The 19,210-nt window shown below is 47.2% G+C and overlaps 1 protein-coding gene across 1 annotated transcript in view; it reads right to left on the bottom strand.

The window, feature by feature from the left end:
- The window catches only part of LOC122927542 (atrial natriuretic peptide receptor 2-like), a 165,986-nt gene that overhangs the window by 132,422 nt on the left and 14,354 nt on the right, over positions 1–19,210 (bottom strand). The window contains exon 5 of the mRNA XM_044279476.1: positions 9,715–9,817. Within this exon, the coding sequence (XP_044135411.1) occupies positions 9,715–9,817 (103 nt within the window). The remainder of the gene's footprint in view (positions 1–9,714; positions 9,818–19,210) is intronic.

The following is a 19,210-nucleotide window of genomic DNA, read 5'->3' as shown; positions in this document are numbered from 1 at the left end:
CAGTAGAAATAATTCTCCTTATAATGTGTCAGTGCAAAAAATACCCCCCTGTAATGTCCCCAGTTGAGCTAATGTCCCCATAGTGCCCCCATAATGTGCCAGTATAAAATACCCCTATATAGTGACCCCAGTAAATGCCCCCATAGTGCTCCTCTCCCCCCTAGTGCCCCCATAATGTACCAGTATAAAATGCCCGATATATAGTGCGCCAGTAGATGCCCTCAGTGTCCCCCATAATTTGTAAGCATAAAATACCCCTTCTCAGTGCCCCGTAGTAGTCCTCTCCCCCCTTCCCCATAGTACCCAACACAATGTGTCCCAGTATAAAATGCCCCTATACAGAGCCCCCATATAAAATAACCGTTCTTTGTGGCCTCAGTAGATGCCCCTATAGTGCCACCAATAATGTGCCAGTAAGAAGTGCCCCCATAGATGTCCCCCAATAATGTGCCAGTGAAATGTGCCGTCATAGATGCCCCTTAATCATGTGCCAGTAGCCTAAGCCCCCCATCAACATGTGCCAGTAGCCATAGGCGCCCCCCCTATCATGTGCCAGTAGCCATAGGGCCCCTCTATCATGTGCCAGTAGCCATAGGGCCCCCTATCATGTGCCAGTAGCCATAGGGCCCCCCTATCATGTGCCAGTAGCCATAGGGCCCCTCTATCATGTGCCAGTAGCCATAGGGCCCCCTATCATGTGCCAGTAGCCATAGGGCCCCCCTATCATGTGCCAGTAGCCATAGGCCCACCTATCATGTGCCAGTAGCCATAGGCGGCCCCCCCTATCATGTGCCACTAGCCATAGGGCCTCTCCTAACATGTGCCACTAGCCATCAGTATTGTACAGAAAAAAAAAAAAAAAAAAAGGAAAAAAACACTTACCTCTTTGGCAGCGATGCGATGCAGGCCTCTTCTGGCCTGTGTCCCGCGCTGTGTACGGCTCAGGGCTTAGGCGGCGCGATGACGTCATCGCGCCGCCTGCGCCAGCCTCTGATAGCAGGGCTCCAGACTATAAAAAATACCTAGTAGCCATTGGCTCCTGAACTGAAAAATTTAGGAGCCAAATTACATTTTTAGTCGCCAAATCAAAACCGAATGAAAATTTTGGTATCGTGACAACGCTACGCCGATCAGATCGGCGTAGGGTTGTTTCAATACCAAAATTTTGATTCGCTTTCATCACCATAAAAAAGTATTGCGATACTCGATACCAAGCAAAAAAGCCACGTGCATTTCGCATTTTATGAAACGTTCGTCCCATAATAGAACAGTCCTATCCTATTTTTTGGGGTGACAAGGTGACTAAAAAATGGCGATTGCTCACCGCATAGGAGATATTTTTTAATAATTTAATAGTTTGGACTTTTCGGACGCAGCGCTATGTAATATGTTTATTGTATATATTTTTTATATGTAAAATTGGGAAAGGGGGGATTTAAACTTAATATTTTAGGGTACTTTCACACTAGTGTTTTTCTTTTCCGGCATAGAGTTCCGTCACAGGGGCTCAATACCGGAAAAGAACTGATCCGTCATATCCCCATGCATTCTGACTGGAGAGTAATCCGTCCAGGATGCATCAGGATGTCTTCAGTTCAGTCATTTTGACTGATCAGGCAAAAGATAAAACCGCAGCATGCTACGGTTTTATCTCCGGCGAAAAAAACTGAAGACTTGCCTGAATGCCGGATCTGGCATTTTTTCCCATAGGAACGTATTAGTGCCAGATCCGGCATTCAAAATACCGGAATGCAGGATCTGTCCTTCCGGTCTGCTCATGCCGGTAAAAATGTGTAAAAAGATACAAGACGGATCCGTCTGTCTGCATGACAAGCGGAGACATGGATTCATTCTTGCAATGCATTTGTGAGATGGATCCGCATCCGGATGCATCTCATAAATGCTTTCAGTCACATCAAGATCGGCGGATCTGGCACGCAGTTCTGACAACGGAACTGCCCGCCGGATCACACTGCCGCAAGTGTGAAAGTAGCCTTAGTGTTTGTGTTTTATTTTCACTTACTATTAGCCCCCTTAGGGGCTGGAACCCTTGTCCTATTCACCCTTAGGCCCCTTTCACATGGGTGAGATTTCTGCGCGGGTGCAATGAGTGAGGTGAACGCATTGCACCCGCACTGAATCCGGACCCATTCACTTCTATGGGGCTGTGCAGATGAGCGGTGATTTTCACGCATCACTTGTGCGCTGCATGAAAATCGCAACATGCTTTATGTTGTGCGTTTTCATGCAACGCAGACCCCATAGAAGTTAATGGGGCTGCGTGAAAATCGCATTGTATCCGCAAGCAAGTGCGGATGCGGTGCGATTTTCACGCTTGGTTGCTAAGATGAAAGTCTATTCACTGTGTTATTTTCCCTTAGAACATGGTTATAAGGGAAAATAATAGCATTCTTTAATACAGAATGCTAAGTAGAAGGTCAATATAATAAACATTGAGAGCGCCCCCCCAGTATAATAAACATTGAGTGCGCCCCCCCAGTATAATAAACATTGAGAGCACCCCCCCAGTATAATAAACATTGAGTGCGCCCCCCAGTATAATAAACATTGAGAGCGCCCCCCCAGTATAATAAACATTGAGAGCACCCCCCAGTATAATAAACATTGAGTGCGCCCCCCAGTATAATAAACATTGAGAGCGCCCCCCCAGTATAATAAACATTGAGAGCACCCCCCCAGTATATCAAACATTGAGAGCGCCCCCCCAGTATAATATACATTGAGAGCGCCCCCCCAGTATATCAAACATTGAGAGCGCCCCCCCCAGTATAATATACATTGAGAGCGCCCCCCCCCCACAGTATAATAAACATTGAGTGCGGCCACCCCCCCAGTATAATAAACATTGAGAGCGCCCCCCCAGTATAATAAACATTGAGTGCGCCCCCCCCAGTATAATAAACATTGAGTGCCCCCCCAGTATAATAAACATTGAGAGCACCCCCCCAGTATAATAAACATTGAGAGCGCCCCCCCAGTATAATAAACATTGAGAGCACCCCCCCAGTATAATAAACATCGAGAGCGCCCCCCCAGTATAATAAACATTGAGAGCGCCCCCCCAGTATAATAAACATTGAGAGCGACCCCCCCAGTATAATAAACATCGAGAGCGCCCCCCCAGTATAATAAACATTGAGAGCGCCCCCCCCAGTATATCAAACATTGAGAGCGCCCCCCCAGTATAATATACATTGAGAGCGCCCCCCCAGTATATCAAACATTGAGAGCGCCCCCCCCAGTATAATATACATTGAGAGCGCCCCCCCCCCACAGTATAATAAACATTGAGTGCGGCCACCCCCCCAGTATAATATACATTGAGAGCGCCCCCCCCCAGTATAATAAACATTGAGTGCGGCCACCCCCCCAGTATAATATACATTGAGAGCGCCCCCCCCCAGTATAATAAACATTGAGTGCGGCCACCCCCCCAGTATAATATACATTGAGAGCGCCCCCCCCCAGTATAATATACATTGAGTGCGGCACCCTCCCAGTATAATAAACATTGGTGGCGCAGTGGGAAGTGCCAATGAGGGTTAAAAAAATAAATAAAAATTAACTCACCTCCTCCAATTGATCGCATAGCTGCCGGTCTCCTGTTCTATCTTCAGGACCTGTGAAAGGACCTGTGGTGACATCACTGTGGTCATCACATGGTACATCATATGATCCATCACCATGGTAATGGACCATGTGATTAGCTCAGTGATGTCACCACAGGTCCTGAAGATAGAACAGGAGACCGGCAGCTACGGGATCAATTGGAGGAGGTGAGTTCATTTTTTATTTATTTTTTTAACCCTCATTGGCACTTCCCACTGCGCCACCAATGTTTATTATACTGGGGGGGAGGGGGGGGGGGGTGTACAAAATGTTTATTATACTGGGGGGGGGGGGGGGCACTCAATGTTAATACAAATACAGGAGGCGGGTGCCGGAATGAAATAGCCGGCACCCGACCTCTATGATAGGGGGCTGCGATCAGTGGCAGTTAACCCCTCAGGTGCCGCTCACTGTCATAGAGGTCGGGTGCCGGCTATTTGATTCCGGCACCCGCCTCCTGTATTTGTATTACAGGTCAGTTTTCTTCATTGGTGGCGCAGTGGCCACAGCCCCTCCCCTCCTCCTCCCATCCCTCTTCTCATTGGCGGAGGCAGCAGCACAGGGGGAGGGAGAGAGCCCCCCCCGCCCCCTTCCTGCCTCTATGGAAGTTAGTTAGGAGAACTCCGGCGGCCGGCGGGTGACACCCCATCAGACTGGTGTCACCCGGTGCGGCCCGCACCCCCCGCACCCCCCTCGCAACGCCACTGACTAGAGTAGAGGTTCAACTTTCAGCAGGATGACCCAATACATACAGCCAGAGCTACAAACGAATGGTTTAGATCAAAGCATATTCATGTGTTAGAATGGCCCAGTTAAAGTCCAGACCTAAATCCCATTGAGAATCTGTGACAAGACTTAAAGGTTGCTATTCACTGATGCTCTCCATCTGATCTGACTAAGCTTGAGCTATTTCGCAAAGAAGAGCGGGCAAAAATTTCAGCCTCTAGATGTGCAAAGATATACAGTACAGACCAAAAGTTTGGACACACCTTCTCATTCAAAGAGTTTTCTTTATTTGTGTAGATTGTAGTGTGTAGATTCACACTGAAGGCATCAAAACTATGAATAAACACATGTGGAATTATATACATAACAAAAAAGTGTGAAACAACTGAAAATATGTCATATTCTAGGTTCTTCAAAGTAGCCACCCTTTGCTTTGATTGCTGCTTTGCACACTCTTGGCATTCTCTTGATGAGCTTCAAGAGGTAGTCACCTGAAATGGTCTTCCAACAGTCTTGAAGGAGTTCCCAGAGATGCTTAGCATTTGTTGGCCCCTTTGCCTTCACTCTGCGGTCCAGCTCACCCCAAACCATCTCGATTGGGTTCAGGTCCGGTGACTGTGGACGCTAGGTCATCTGGCGCAGCACCCCATCCCTCTCCTTCATGGTCAAATAGCCCTTACACAGCCTGGAGATGTGTTTGGGGTCATTGTCCTGTTGAAAAATAAATGATGGTCCAACTAAACGCAAACCGGATGGAATAGCATGCCGCTGCAAGATGCTGTGGTAGCCATGCTGGTTCAGTATGCCTTTAATTTTGAATAAATCCCCAACAGTGTCACCAGCAAAGCACCCCCACACCATCACACCTCCTCCTCCATGCTTCACGGTGGGAACCAGGCATGTAGAGTCCATACGTTCACCTTTTCTGCTTCGCACAAAGACACGGTGGTTGGAACCAAATATCTCAAATTTGGACTCATCAGACCAAAGCACAGATTTCCACTGGTCTAATGTACATTCCTTGTGTTCTTTAGCCCAAACAAGTCTCTTCCGCTTGTTTCCTGTCCTTAGCAGTGGTTTCCTAGCAGATATTCTACCATGAAGGCCTGATTCACACAGTTTCCTCTTAACAGTTGTTCTAGAGATGTGTCTGCTGCTAGAACTCTGTGTGGCATTGACCTGGTCTCTAATCTGAGCTGCTGTTAACCTGCGATTTCTGAGGCTGGTGCCTCGGATGAACTTATCCTCCGCAGCAGAGGTGACTCTTGGTCTTCCTTTCCTGGGGCGGTCTGCATGTGAGCCAGTTTCTTTGTAGCGCTTGATGGTTTTTGTGACTGCACTTGGGGACACTTTCAAAGTTTTCCCAATTTTTCGGACTGACTGACCTTCATTTCTTAAAGTAATGATGACCACTCGTTTTTCTTTACTTAGCTGCTTTTTTCTTGTCATAATGCAAATTCTAACAGTCTATTCAGTAGGACTATCAGCTGTGCATTCACCTGACTTCTCCTCAACGCCACTGATGGTCCCAACCCCATCTATAAGGCAAGAAATCCCACTTATTAAACCTGACAGGGCACACCTGTGAAGTGAAAACCATTTCAGGTGACTACCTCTTGAAGCTCATCAAGAGAATGCCAAGAGTGTGCAAAGCAGTAATCAAAGCAAAAGGTGGCTACTTTGAAAAACCTAGAATATGACATATTTTCAGTCGCTTCACACTTTTTTGATAAGTATATAATTCCACATGTGTTAATTTATAGTTTTGATGCCTTCAGTGTGAATCTACAATTTTCATAGTCATGAAAATAAAGAAAACTCTTTAAATGAGAAGGTGTGTCCAAACTTTTGGTCTGTACTGTACCTTAAAAGACCTGCAGCTGTAATTGCAGCGAAAGGTGGTCCTACAAAGTATTAACTCAGGGGGGTTGAATACAAATGCACGCCACACTTTCCAGATTTTTATTTATTAAGAAATTTGAAAACCATGTCTCATTTTCTTTTCACTTCACACATACTTGCTACTTTCTGTTGATCTATCGCATAAAATCCCTTTATGTTTGTGGGTGTAATGTGATAAAATGTGGAAAAGTTCAAGGGCTATGAATATTTTTTTAAGGCACTGTCAATGCTCCAGATAGTGACGAAAATGGTCGTCAATGCGACATAGGTTTTGCAAATGGCAATAAAACTTTTTAGTTTTTTTGCCATTTGCGACTAGAGCTAATTGTTCCCTACCCCTCCAACAATCATCCTCACAGCCCTGAGGCTTCAGGCCTAGTAGGCCTGAGGACTCTGTAGTAGTAAATCTCAGCGCAGGCGGGCGTGATGACATCATTGCAACTTTAGCGTTTGGCTTTTTTTTCCAGTGCCTACTTGTGGGACATTACTAGCCGGGCCGATAGTAGAGCACTGCTGGGGGCACTGGGGGACATAATACTGAGGTAACATTTAGGGGGACATTAAGTGGAGGAAGAGGACTATGAGGAACACTGTGGGGACATTACTATTGGAGGGGCACTATGGGGGAAATGATTACTACTGGAAGGGCACAGTGAAAGACACTGCTATTGGGGGTACATGGCTATTGGGGGGGCACTGGGGGACATTACTATTGGGTAACTGTGGGGACATTTCTATTGGGGGGCTCTCTAGGGGGCATTGCTAATGGAGGGACACTGTGGGGGACATTACTACTAGAGGGGAACTGTGGGGGACATAACTGGCAGCATTCTTGGAGGCACTAGGGGAATTTTTTTATACTGCGAACAGTATAAGGGACATTAATGGTGGAGCTGGGTACTTTAAATATTGAGGCACTATAGGGGGCATTACCGGGCGTTTTTTTTATATGAGGGCACTATATAGGGCATTACTGGAGGCACTTTGGGGCATTTTAATACTGGGGCACTATAGCACAATTTGTAAAGGGGCATTATTACTGGGGGATCTATAGGGGACATTCAAAATACTGGGGGCACCATAATGTTATTTTTTCTGGGGGGTAAAATAGGGGATAATACTGTAGGCACTATTGGGGCATTTCTATTACAGGGGCATATTAGGGGACATTATTTTTGGGGACACTATACAGGCTTTATTACTGGGTGCACAGTGTAGGGTTTCATTATTATTACTAGGGCATTTTAGCAGACATTATTTTTACTGGGGACACTCTAGGGGGCATTTTAACCGCTGGAGGAACTCTAGGGACATTAATTATACTGGGGTTACTATTTATGCAGCAGTATAGTATTTTGGGCCATTGGTAAGAATGGTGGACACAGTATTGGGAGTGGCAGCAGGGTGACATTGTTGGGATACTAGGATAGGGAGTTTGTGTTGAAAAGGTGGGGAGTAGAAAAATTGAGAAATCTAACATGTCTGTGTAACAAACTCTGCAGAGACACGGCTGAAAGAATTTATCTTGGCGGTCTGGGTCAAAAGTAGGAGACGAGGAAAGAGAATGTCTACATCATAGGAGATGACACCGGATGTAAGGGGTATGTGGTGCTGTATTCTTCTATATGTTTTGTAGTGCTGGAAGGCAGTATGCTGTAACTATAGCTGGCTCACTACTGTAACCAGTTTGTCTCACCTACTCCTCCAAGTCTTTTTATAATTATAATTATATATATTTTAAATTTGGTGACTAAAACTTTAATTTGGCTCCTAAATTTTTCAGTTCAGGAGCCAATGGCTCTTAGGTATTTTTTTTTGTCTGGAACATTGATTGTACATTTAGAATGACCCTAGACAAACCAGTGACTGATAAACCAGTTCCTCTAACCAGTTTTACATTTTATTTAATCCCTCAATTTACATCTAAGAGATATAGTGGCCCACATGTATAAAACTCCACTCTTTTGGCATTTTCTGTAGAAATAATGCCATTATATTATGCGCTTGATATATTAATTATTTACCGTAAAAGGTTTGACTGTTGGCATGTCACATTAGTTAAGTGGGCATACTGTAGTTAAGATTAGGCATCTATATCAAATCTAAAGTCGCAAACTGTACTAAAACAAAAGCACTGTACCTTCTCCAATATAAAATGTGACAAATGGATTCTGCAAATCTGTCCTCTCTGTTAGCAAAATCTAGTTTAGGGCCGCATGTTAAAGGAGTTGTCTCGCTTCAGGAAATGGCTTTTATCATGAAGAGAAAGTTAATGCAAGTCACTAACTAATGTATTGTGATAGTCCATATTGCCTGCTCTGTTGGCTTCATTGATTTTCCCATCGCATTATACACGGCTTGTAACCAGAAGTTATGACCACCCTGCAATCCAGCAGCGGTGGTCATGCTTGGACACTATAAGAAAAAGGTAGTGGCCTCTTGGGTGGCCAGGATCAGGGGAGTGCACATATTTTTTCCTAGAGTGTGCAAGCACGGCCACCGTTACTGGATTGCAGGGTGGTTGTAATCCATGGAAACAAGCAGTGAATAATGTGATGGAAAAATGAATCCAGTCAGCAAAGGAAGCAATATGGACAATAACAATACATTAGTAAGTGCCTTGTATTAACTTTCTCTATATGATAAATGGCATTTGCTGAAGTGAGACAACCCCTTTAATTGTGAATAATAGATTATAGTTTATTGGTTTATAATTGAACTTTTAGTGGTTGGTGACCCCACTGATGAAAGGTGTTTGTCACCACCAGACATCTGAGAAGCTCTGACAGACGTTCTTCAGAACCTCCTGCTTAAGGTTCTTTTGTTTTGCTTTCGTTTTGTCATCTCGTTAGCCTCTCTCAGCTGTCATGTAGTTGCACTGATTGCATCCCTTTAATTCCCTTCCCATACTGCATCACTTTGCGGTTTATACAACTTCCTGGAGTGTGTACATGCTGGATGCTACAACTGATCCTTCTACAGATAAGTCTGTTCATTGATTTGTGTTTTCCTGTTTGCTTGATCCTAGGTGACCCTGACTCCCTCCGTATTAAGTGTAGGGAGCCGGCGGTCGTGTCCCCTCACTATTATAGGGTGTTCAGGTGTCATACAGTCCAGGCACGAGGGCATGCAATTATCTACCATAGAGATCTTTGCATGGGCTGAGAAGACAGGGAGAGTTTCAGGGCTTAAATAGGGGGCACCCTTTTGTTCCTTAGTTTCGGATCAAGCCAGTCGGATCCTTGTTTGTAACTTCTTGTTTTCTGTTACACCATCTGTGACAGTGTTATTAGAATCTGTGTAGCATATTCTGAAGCTACTGTATATCCCAATTTTTGTGGGACTGTTTTCCAAGTGTCGGCAGCTAAGTAATTGTTCTACTTCTAGAGTTAAAGCATCAGGAGCATCCTGTTCCAAGCTATTGCACAGAGTAAAGTATATCAAAGAACATCATACCTACTATAGGCAGCACCAGTGTTTTCGCTTCAAGAGCAACTTGCATGTTACCAATGCGTATATGGGCAATTAATGAAGTTACCCCAGCATGAACTAACGCAACCTGGTAATTGAAAAATACACAATTTTACATGGTGTAAGTGAAAACATGGCATCTGAATTTATCATTCAAACAAAAGAACATCCTTTGTTAAAATTAAATGTCAAACTGAAATTCATATTTTCAACTCACAAAAGATGGAGACAATTGTCAATAACATAACATAAAGAAACACAGAGAATGAAAGCCGTGGGTTTGTATGGATTTTATGACTATCCAACGACCAAAGCACGTCTACTTCTGCACAAATAAGAAATGTCCACAAGATTGCCACAGTTACTCAATAATGTCTAGCTGAATTGAGAGTTTTAGTTGCACAACTGATTGATTTTAAGTAAACCATCAAGCTACAGGTGGAGTTCAAAGGATTACATTGAGATGTACAATGATGTATGAACTGTGCACTTATGAACAGGTAGACATCATTGGTACAGAGTTTAAAGGGGTTTTCCAGAAATCCACTAATCAGACTAATCAGATATTGGTGACCTATCCTGAGGATGATCTACATGCCACCAGCTGTCATCCTAGGCATGTAGTCAGAAATATCCCAGCCAGGAAATTTATGATATGCAAAGTGCTGTTGTAGCGATGAGAATTCTTTTCAAACTGTACAGTGATCACATCTTATAATACATTTTGTCTCCTGGGATTAAATTTGTAGCCAGGAGGCCAACAACAGTGGGTAGTTTGGTACTTTCCAGTCTCTACTTTAGTCCAAACAGGTCAAAAAGGAATACTTAGTCTAGAATGGTAGGTTCAGAAAGTTGCGGTATTAACCTGTAGACTGTGCCACTACATGACGAGAACTAAGGCGACTGTATCATGTAGCATGGGTCACACTTATTCACAGATATTCATAAATTTTAGAACAGACACGGAGGCTTCGTATTGCTTTTCTCTTTCTTTACTAAAATTATAGCAGCAAAACACAGGAAGAGAAAAAAGTGCCCCTGTAACCTAGGCAACCAGCCACTCCCCCGGACTAGCCGGTATAAGAGTCAGCTCCAACCCACAGTCCTCCTCTTTCTTGCTGCTCACAGGAAGATGAGTATCTGCTATATGTGTGTTGTGTTGGATTGTTATATGTATATGTTTTTCACAGGTATTGCGTTTTAAACCTTGCCTTTTTTCTTGGTCTCGTCCCCCTGTGCGTTGTTTCGCCAGGGGGGATCTTTTCTTTCATTACCTGTGGCCCCTGTCTTTATCGGCTCCCTCTGCGGCCGTCTCCCTGCCCCATCTTGGTCTCGCCGACGCTCCGGCGCTTGCGCCGGAAGTATCGCGAGAATTCGCGCGCAAATCTTTGCCCCGTCCTCTCGCTTGACTTCGGCGGCCATTTTAGCTAGTCGCCTGCGACCTGCGGTACCCTGGGAGCCTCGGATCCGGCTGCTAAAGGTTTTTTCTCACCATATTAGAACCTTTCATTATGTTCTGCCCAGCGATTAACCCCCCCTCTCCTGGGGACTCTGCCCCTCCACCGGCTCCGATCATGCCCCCTCCTGTGCCTGCCGCATCTCCCCATCAGGTGGATCCGGCCCCTGATGCCGCATCCTTGCTCCAAAAGGCAGTGGCAGAGGCCATTGCCTCTGCTATGGACTCCATGTCGGCCACCATTTCGCACACCTTGTCACAGGCGCTCCGGAATCAATCCGGTGATGCACCAGTCGCACAGCATGTGACAAACCCTGATCCCTCCCCATCCACCTCCATGGGCGAAGCCCATCTAGATACTCAGGCCTCCAGAACCCCTTTGACTGGTGACTCTGTTCACCCACAGGATAGCGTGCCATTGACACGCAAAAGAGCCTTACCACGCCAGGCGGAACGGGCGCGGCAGTGGAAATGCGCCAGAGCGCAATTTGAGAGCGACTCCGACTCAGAAATCGGGTCTAGAGGGGAGGCTGAGGATGAGTACGTGTTTGAATCTGGGGACGCTACAGACACGGAGGGCCCGGGTCCGTCGGATCCCTCGCCCCTGGCCGCACGACCTTCTGGCGCATCATGCACCCTTCCGGTTGCTCAGGATGGTGCGCTTCTAGACCCTTATGGGGACCCACTTTTTTGATCCTGACGCATTACACCATCCCAGGTCGGCGGAATGGCTCCCCGCTGAGCAGGTTTCCAGTTACCTTGAAAATTGGGTCCGTCGCCCGCTTAGCAAAGCGGCGCGGAATAAACTTAAGGCTGAGTGTCCCAGGCCTATCATCCCTAATAAGGTGTGTGACACCCCCACAGTTGACCCCAAGATGACGCAATTTCTTGCGAAACTTGGTTGGCACCCGCGAAAAGGTCTGGAGTCGGCATTGAAAGCTTGCCAAGACAAGCTACTTGATATCTTTGGGCCCCTGGCTAAGTTGTTCGACTTGGCGGAGTCCGCTCGGGCCGAGAATAGGCAGGTGGACCCGGAAGATCTCCGAGGTTGGGTGCAGCGGGCGATATGTATTGCGGGTAGCGTCAATACCTCGCTCTCCATAGAAAGGCGCAAGGCCATACTCTTTAAAATTGAGCCTAAATTGGCGAACCTCGCCCTTACTGAACCAGGCAAAGACGCCCAGGGCCTCTTGTTCGGGGACTCTTTTATAAAGGACCTGGGGCGTTACGTAGGTGCCTTCACGGCCTTGGACAAGGCGCAGTCCTCTATGAGGAAGGTGTTCCAGGGACGGGTCTCTTCCAGGGCAGTGTCAGGGGCCGCCTGTCCGGCCGTTCATCCTATCAGGCCCGTACTGGGGGCCGAGGCTCCTTCTCCCAGCCAACGGGTTACCAGGGTACCTCCTACCAGGATTCGCGCCAGCCAACCCCGTTCTTCCCTTCCCGTGGAAGACCTTGGCGCTCCAGAAGCTTCCAAGGCACTCCCGGATCAAGACGGCCGTATGGTAAGTTTGCACTTCCTCCTGTTTCTTTCAACCCACCTGTAGGGGGCAGACTCCATCATTTTTTCCCTGCTTGGCAGGCCATTACATCGGACAGCTGGGTCCTGTCAACGGTTCTGGGTTTCCAGATAGAATTGGTCTCCTCACCGGACCGCATCCCGCGCTCCCACCCGCTAAGTCTAGTCGCGACGGACCGCGCCTTGGTCCAGGAGGAGCTCTCTACCCTTTACAGGAAAGGAGCCGTGGAACCTGCGCTCGCCTCCTCCCCGGGAGTGATAAGCAATATTTTTCTAGTCGAGAAAAAGGGAGGTCAGATGCGTCCGGTTATCAACCTCCGAGCCCTGAACACCCTGGTGCGCTACAGACATTTCAAATTGGAGGGTATCCACCTCCTGAGGGATCTTCTTCTGCCGGGGGATTGGATGGTCAAACTGGACCTCCAGGATGCGTACCTTACGGTCCCAGTCGCGCCTCTCTCCCGGGACCTGCTCAGGTTTCTCTGGAACGGGGAGACCTGGCGCTTTACTTGTCTGCCCTTTGGTCTCTCCTCCGCCCCTTGGGGTTTTACCAAACTCCTGCGGCCGGTTGTGGCCTGGCTTCGGGCCAGGGGTGTCCGTCTCATTGTCTATTTGGACGACATCCTGCTAATGGCCCGGAGCAGGGACCTGCTCCTGTCCCACCTTCGTTTGGCGACAGATCTCCTGTCTCGGTTGGGTTTCCTGATCAATTGGGAGAAGTCTTGCCTGTTACCGTCCAGACGCATGGAGTTCCTGGGTTTCCTGGTAGATTCGGAGGCCGAATCTCTCAGCCTCCCTTTACAGAAGGTGCGCGCCATTCGCAAGGAGTTGCAACGAACTCTGCGGCGCCCACAGGTTTCCCTGCGACAGTTGGCCCGCATAATTGGTCTCCTTGCGGCATCCATACAGGCGGTTTTTCCCGCACCCCTTCACTATCGGGCTCTTCAGCGCTTGAAAATCGCCCATCTTCGGGGGGGGTGCCTCTTATGCGGATGTCATCTCGTTGGATGTCGAGACTCGGGACGAGCTCTCCTGGTGGATCCACAACCTGTCGGCCTGGAACGGCAGGGCCATTTTCGGTTCTCGTCCGGAGTTCACGGTGGATTCCGATGCCAGCCTTCTCGGTTGGGGCGCCCACTGCGAGGGGGTGTCCACGGGGGTCTTTGGTCCCTGGAGGAATCCAGCCTCCATATCAATGCCCTGGAGTTGCTGGCAGGGTCCTTTGCGATCCGGAGTTTCACGTGCGACAAGGTGAATGTTTGCATTCGCCTCCGTATGGACAACGTGTCCGCCGTGCGGTACGTCAATCATCTGGGCGGCACTCGTTCCGCTCTGCTGGCGCGATTGGCGAAAGATTTTTGGAACTATTGTTTCTCCAAGAATCTGGTGGTCCAGGCAGACTACCTTCCGGGCCTCCACAACACCGAGGCGGATTGGAGCTCGCGTCATTGGGCGGACTCCAGCGATTGGAAGCTCAACGTGGAGGTCTTCTGAGGTATCTGTTCTCTCTGGGGTTCCCCGTCAGTCGACCTTTTTGCGTCTCGGCTCAATGCCCAGCTCCCGCGTTTCTTCAGCTGGAGACCGGATCCCGCGGCAGAGGCCGTGGATGCGTTTCTCCAGGACTGGTCCAGCGAGTTCCTATACGCTTTTCCCCCCTTCGCTCTCATTCCCAGGGTGCTCCTTCAGGTCAGGCGCCAGTCGGCCGAACTGGTGTTGGTGACCCCGCTGTGGAGATCTCAGGCGTGGTTCCCTCAGCTCCTAGAGCTGACGGTGGATGTCCCCAGGTTGTTGCCAGCCCTTCCGGACCTGGTACTGGGGCCCCTCGATCAGCTTCACCCACTTCTGACGGAGGGCTCTCTATCTCTAATGGCCTGGAGGATCTCGGGATCTCCGGTGAACTCCAGGGTCTTCCGGGCTCGACTAGACGCCTACTGGCCAACGCTTGGGCCCCTGGTACTAGACGTGCATACCGTTCCGCCTGGAAGTCTTGGGCTGGTTGGTGCGTGGGAAGGGACTTGGATCCCGTATCAGCACCTGTTTCAGCCGTCCTGAATTTCTTGACGTCCTTGTTTGAGCAGGGCCGGGCTTTCCGGACCATCAATGTGTATCGGTCTGCCATTTCTTCTTCCCACCAGGGAGTTGGGGGTCGCCCGGTCGGGCAGCATCCTCTTGTGTGCCGCCTGTTGAAGGGCGCGCGCCTGTCCCGTCCCCCTAAGCCGAGGTATTCTTCTACCTGGGACGTGTCGTTAGTTCTGTCACTTTTCTCGTCCTGGCCTTCGAATTCGGAGTTGTCCTTGCACCACCTTTCGGCCAAGCTGGTCTCCCTGCTGTGTTTAGTTTCGTGCAGGCGGGTTTCTGACGTCCAGGCCCTGGACATTTCGGCTCGGTCGTTTACGCCCGAGGGGGTGACCTTTTCGATTTCCAGGCGCACCAAATCCTCTTCTCACTCTATCTCTTACCCGGCGTTTGCGGTCGCTTGCCTTCGCGAATATGAGGTCAGAACTAGAGCTCACCGCTCTCCTGCCTGTCCGAATCTTTTTCTAGCCTGTCGCGCTCCCTTTGCCCCGGTTTCTTCCACCACGTTGGCTCGTTGGGTCAAATGGGTGCTTTCGCTTGCGGGGGTAGACACCTCCACTTTCTCGGCTCATTCCACGCGCAGCGCTTCTGCCACCGCTATGTTGACCTCTGGGGCTAGGTTGCAAGATATCCTTAGGGCGGCTGATTGGTTGCGGGAGTCTACGTTCCGGGATTTCTATTTCCGCCCGTCTCCTCATGCGTTTTCTGCGGTAGTCATGCAGCTTTGAACTTGCAATACGAAGAATCTGTGTCTGTTCTAAAATTGTGGGATTTTACTAGTCATACGACGTAAAGTCATGATTTTAGTAAGACACGGAGGCGAGTATTGCCCTCCCTATTTGTTCTGTTCCCGCCCTTGTTGGGTCTTGGTTATGGTAAGTACTTCTCTGCATGAGATATATGATTATTGATGTCATTGTCTGTATACCAATTGCATGCGTGATGTTTTTTCCTTCCATAGTAGGACGTTGAGGTTGTTCTTTGTTTACCGGTTGCATGCCTCAGACATTCCTTCCTTGGTGGGATAGTGTCGAGTCACCGTGTTTCGTGTCTTTTGCCTTAGGTTGATTCACCAGGACTTTGCAGTTCCAGAGGTACCTCCAGGATTCGCAGCTCCAGTTGTTCCGTTTGGTTTCGCTGTCTGGCGGTCGGTTTTTCTTCATTGACATGAGGTTCCAGGACTGTTCGTGTTCCGGTTGATGCGGTTCCGTGTCTGGCACGATGAGTGGCATTCCGAGGTTCCAGTTCGTTTGGTTCTTCCTGTTCGCTATGAGGAGTTACAAGAAAGAGGAGGACTGTGGGTTGGAGCTGACTCTTATACCGGCTAGTCCGGGGGAGTGGCTGGTTGCCTAGGTTACAGGGGCACTTTTTTCTCTTCCTGTGTTTTGCTGCTATAATTTTAGTAAAGAAAGAGAAAAGCAATACTCGCCTCCGTGTCTTACTAAAATCATGACTTTACGTCGTATGACTAGTAAAATCCCACAATTGCAACACGTGAAAAGTGCGGGCTAACATATATTGGCTTCACAACTAGGATTCTAAAGGTCCCTTTACACGGGATGACGATCTAGCAGATTGTTGGGAAGGAAGCGTTCCTTCCTGACAATCTGCTGCTCGCTAGCGGAGGAGACAGGTGAATTTATATACAGCAATCTCCTCCAGAGTATGGGGAGGAGTGATCGCTAATGACATCGCTCTTCCCTGTACTGTCTCATTATTTCCCGGCAGCAGATTGTGTTTACACTGCACAATCCGCCTCTGGGAAATGATCATCTTTTGTGCTTCACAAAAAATCCAATTACCCAATGAACCAATGTTTTGCTCATTCATCGGATAATTGGTGGTGCATTTACACTGCAAGATCATCGCTAACGAGCGTTACTAGTAAAGCTGGTTAGCGATGAACTGTTCAATTGTCGGCCCGTGTAAAGGGCCCTTTAAGGAAATGAGGAGATGTCTGAAGCATATAGGTTAGGCATTCATCAGTCTAATGTGCTCTTCTCCTGGCTACTGTCATATGCTGCGACCTGACGAGCATTAGCGTTTCTTGTGGAGAGAAATACAGTGACCTGAATCAGTGCCAGTTCCGAATGTATGGATTGTGCTAAGAGAACAGCTGCATGGACTGTAAGGCAGCAAAGGCATCTTCATTTCTGTCAACCAGAAGGAGACTCGAGATTAGTGTGGCATCATGCAGGGAGGTTGGGTGGAACACCTGCTGAGAGACTAAGCCTGTCTCCTCTCAATTTGCCAACCTGGTTGCCACTGACTAAGGGCTTGTTCACACGACCGTATGGCTTTTTCAGTGTTTTGCGGGCCGTTTTTAACAGATCTGTTTTTCAGTTTTTTGTTTCAGTAGTGTTTCCGGTTCCATTCTGTTTTTCCGTATGGCATATACAGTTATTACAAATTGGGCTGGGCATAAAAATTTTCTATGGATGGTTCTGCAAAAACTGAACGGATACGGAAGACATACGGAGTACATTCCGTATGTGTTGTTTTTTTTTGCAGAACCATTGACTTGAATGGAGCCGCGGAACGTGATTTGCGGGCAATAATATGACATGTTCTATCTTTGAACGGAACGGAAATACAGAAACGGAATGCACGCTGTTTTTTGCGGAACCATTGTAATGAATGATTCCGTATACAGACCTTATACGGAAGTAAGAAAAAATGACCGTATACGGAACGCAAAAAATGTTCGTGTGAACGAGCACTAAGGCCTCTTTCACGCTACCGTTTTTTTTTTCGTTTAAGGGCCGTTTTTTGCATATTTCAGTATTTCCATTTTTTCGTTCCGTTGAGAGATAGAACATGTCCTATTATTGCCCGCAAATCACGTTCTGTGGCTCCATTCAAATGAATGTGTCTGCAAAAAAAAACGGAACACATACGGAAATGCATCCGTATATCTTCCGTATTCATATAATGTAATTACTGTACACTGTATATACCATACGGAAAAACGGAACAGAAACTGAAACCCAACGTAAACAAAAAACGGAACAATGGATCCGTGAAAAACGGACCGCAAAACACTGAAAAAGCAATACGGTTGTGTGAAACAGGCCTAAGCCTGTGCATTTATTGAGAGCCTGTAACCATACACTTGTTTCTCCATGTAAGCATTAAAACAGTTGCCTTCTGTAAGACTTTTGTAACCACCAAGGCTGTTGTGTCAAGTGGGAATAGTATAAGCCATTGTTCCTGTCACGCCTGTGTCTGCCTAATTTCTTCAGCCAGCCTACAGTGGGAAGCCGAGTATACCACTCACAGATTTAGATGAGTGAATCGATTCTAAAATCAAATTTATCTTGAATTTCCCAAAAAATCTTCCACAAAAAATGCATATTTTTTTGGTTCATTTTTCTACTTTAAAATGCCCCCCAAAAAATCTGACAGTGCAGTGTGTTTTTAAACTTGTAGTTTGTTACCGCTGGTTACCATTCATTTACCCTTATCCATATATGTCACTGTCACTTTGACATTAGTAATAGTGCCTTGGGGTTAACCCCTTAGTGGCTAGCCTGTTTTGGGCCTTAACCACTTCAACCCCGCTAGCTGAAACCCCCTTAATGACCAGGCCACTTTTTACACTTCTGCACTACACTACTTTCACCGTTTATTGCTCGGTCATGCAACTTACCACCCAAATTAATTTGACCTCCTTTTCTTCTCACTAATAGAAATGTCTTTGATAAAAAAAAAATGTTTCGGCAAAAAAAAAAAATGGTTTGGGTAAAAGTTATAGCGTTTACAAACTATGGTACAAAAATGTGAATTTTTTCGTTTTTTGAAGCAGCTCTGACTTTCTGAGCACCTGTCATGTTTCCTGAGGTTCTACAATGCCCAGACAGTAGAAAAACCCCACAAATAACCCCATTTCGGAAAGTAGACACCCTAAGGTATTCGCTGATGGGCATAGTGAGTTCATAGAACTTTTTATTTTTTGTCACAAGTAAGCGGAAAATGATGATTTTTTTTTTTTTTTCCATGAACTCACTATGCCCATCACAAAATACCTTGGGGTGTCTTCTTTCCAAAATGGGGTAACTTGTGGGGTAGTTATACTGCCCTGGCATTCTAGGGGCCCTAATGTGTGGTAAGTAGTTTGAAATCAAAATGTGTAAAAAATGACCTGTGAAATCCTAAAGGTGCTCTTTGGAATGTGTGCCCCTTTGCCCACCTAGGCGGCAAAAAAGTGTCACACATCTGGTATCTCCGTACTCAGGAGAAGTTGGGGAATTTGTTTTGGGGTGTCATTTTACATATACCCATGCTGGGTGAGAGAAATATCTTGTCAAAAGACAACTTTTCCCATTTTTTTATACAAAGTTGGCATTTGACCAAGATATTATCTCACCCAGCATGGGTATATGTAAAATTACACCCCAAAACACATTGCCCAACTTCTCCTGAGTACGGCGATA

The sequence above is a fragment of the Bufo gargarizans genome, chromosome 1 (genome assembly GCF_014858855.1).
Source record: "Bufo gargarizans isolate SCDJY-AF-19 chromosome 1, ASM1485885v1, whole genome shotgun sequence".
NCBI lineage: Eukaryota > Metazoa > Chordata > Amphibia > Anura > Bufonidae > Bufo > Bufo gargarizans.
This window is presented reverse-complemented; position numbering and strand designations above follow the sequence as displayed.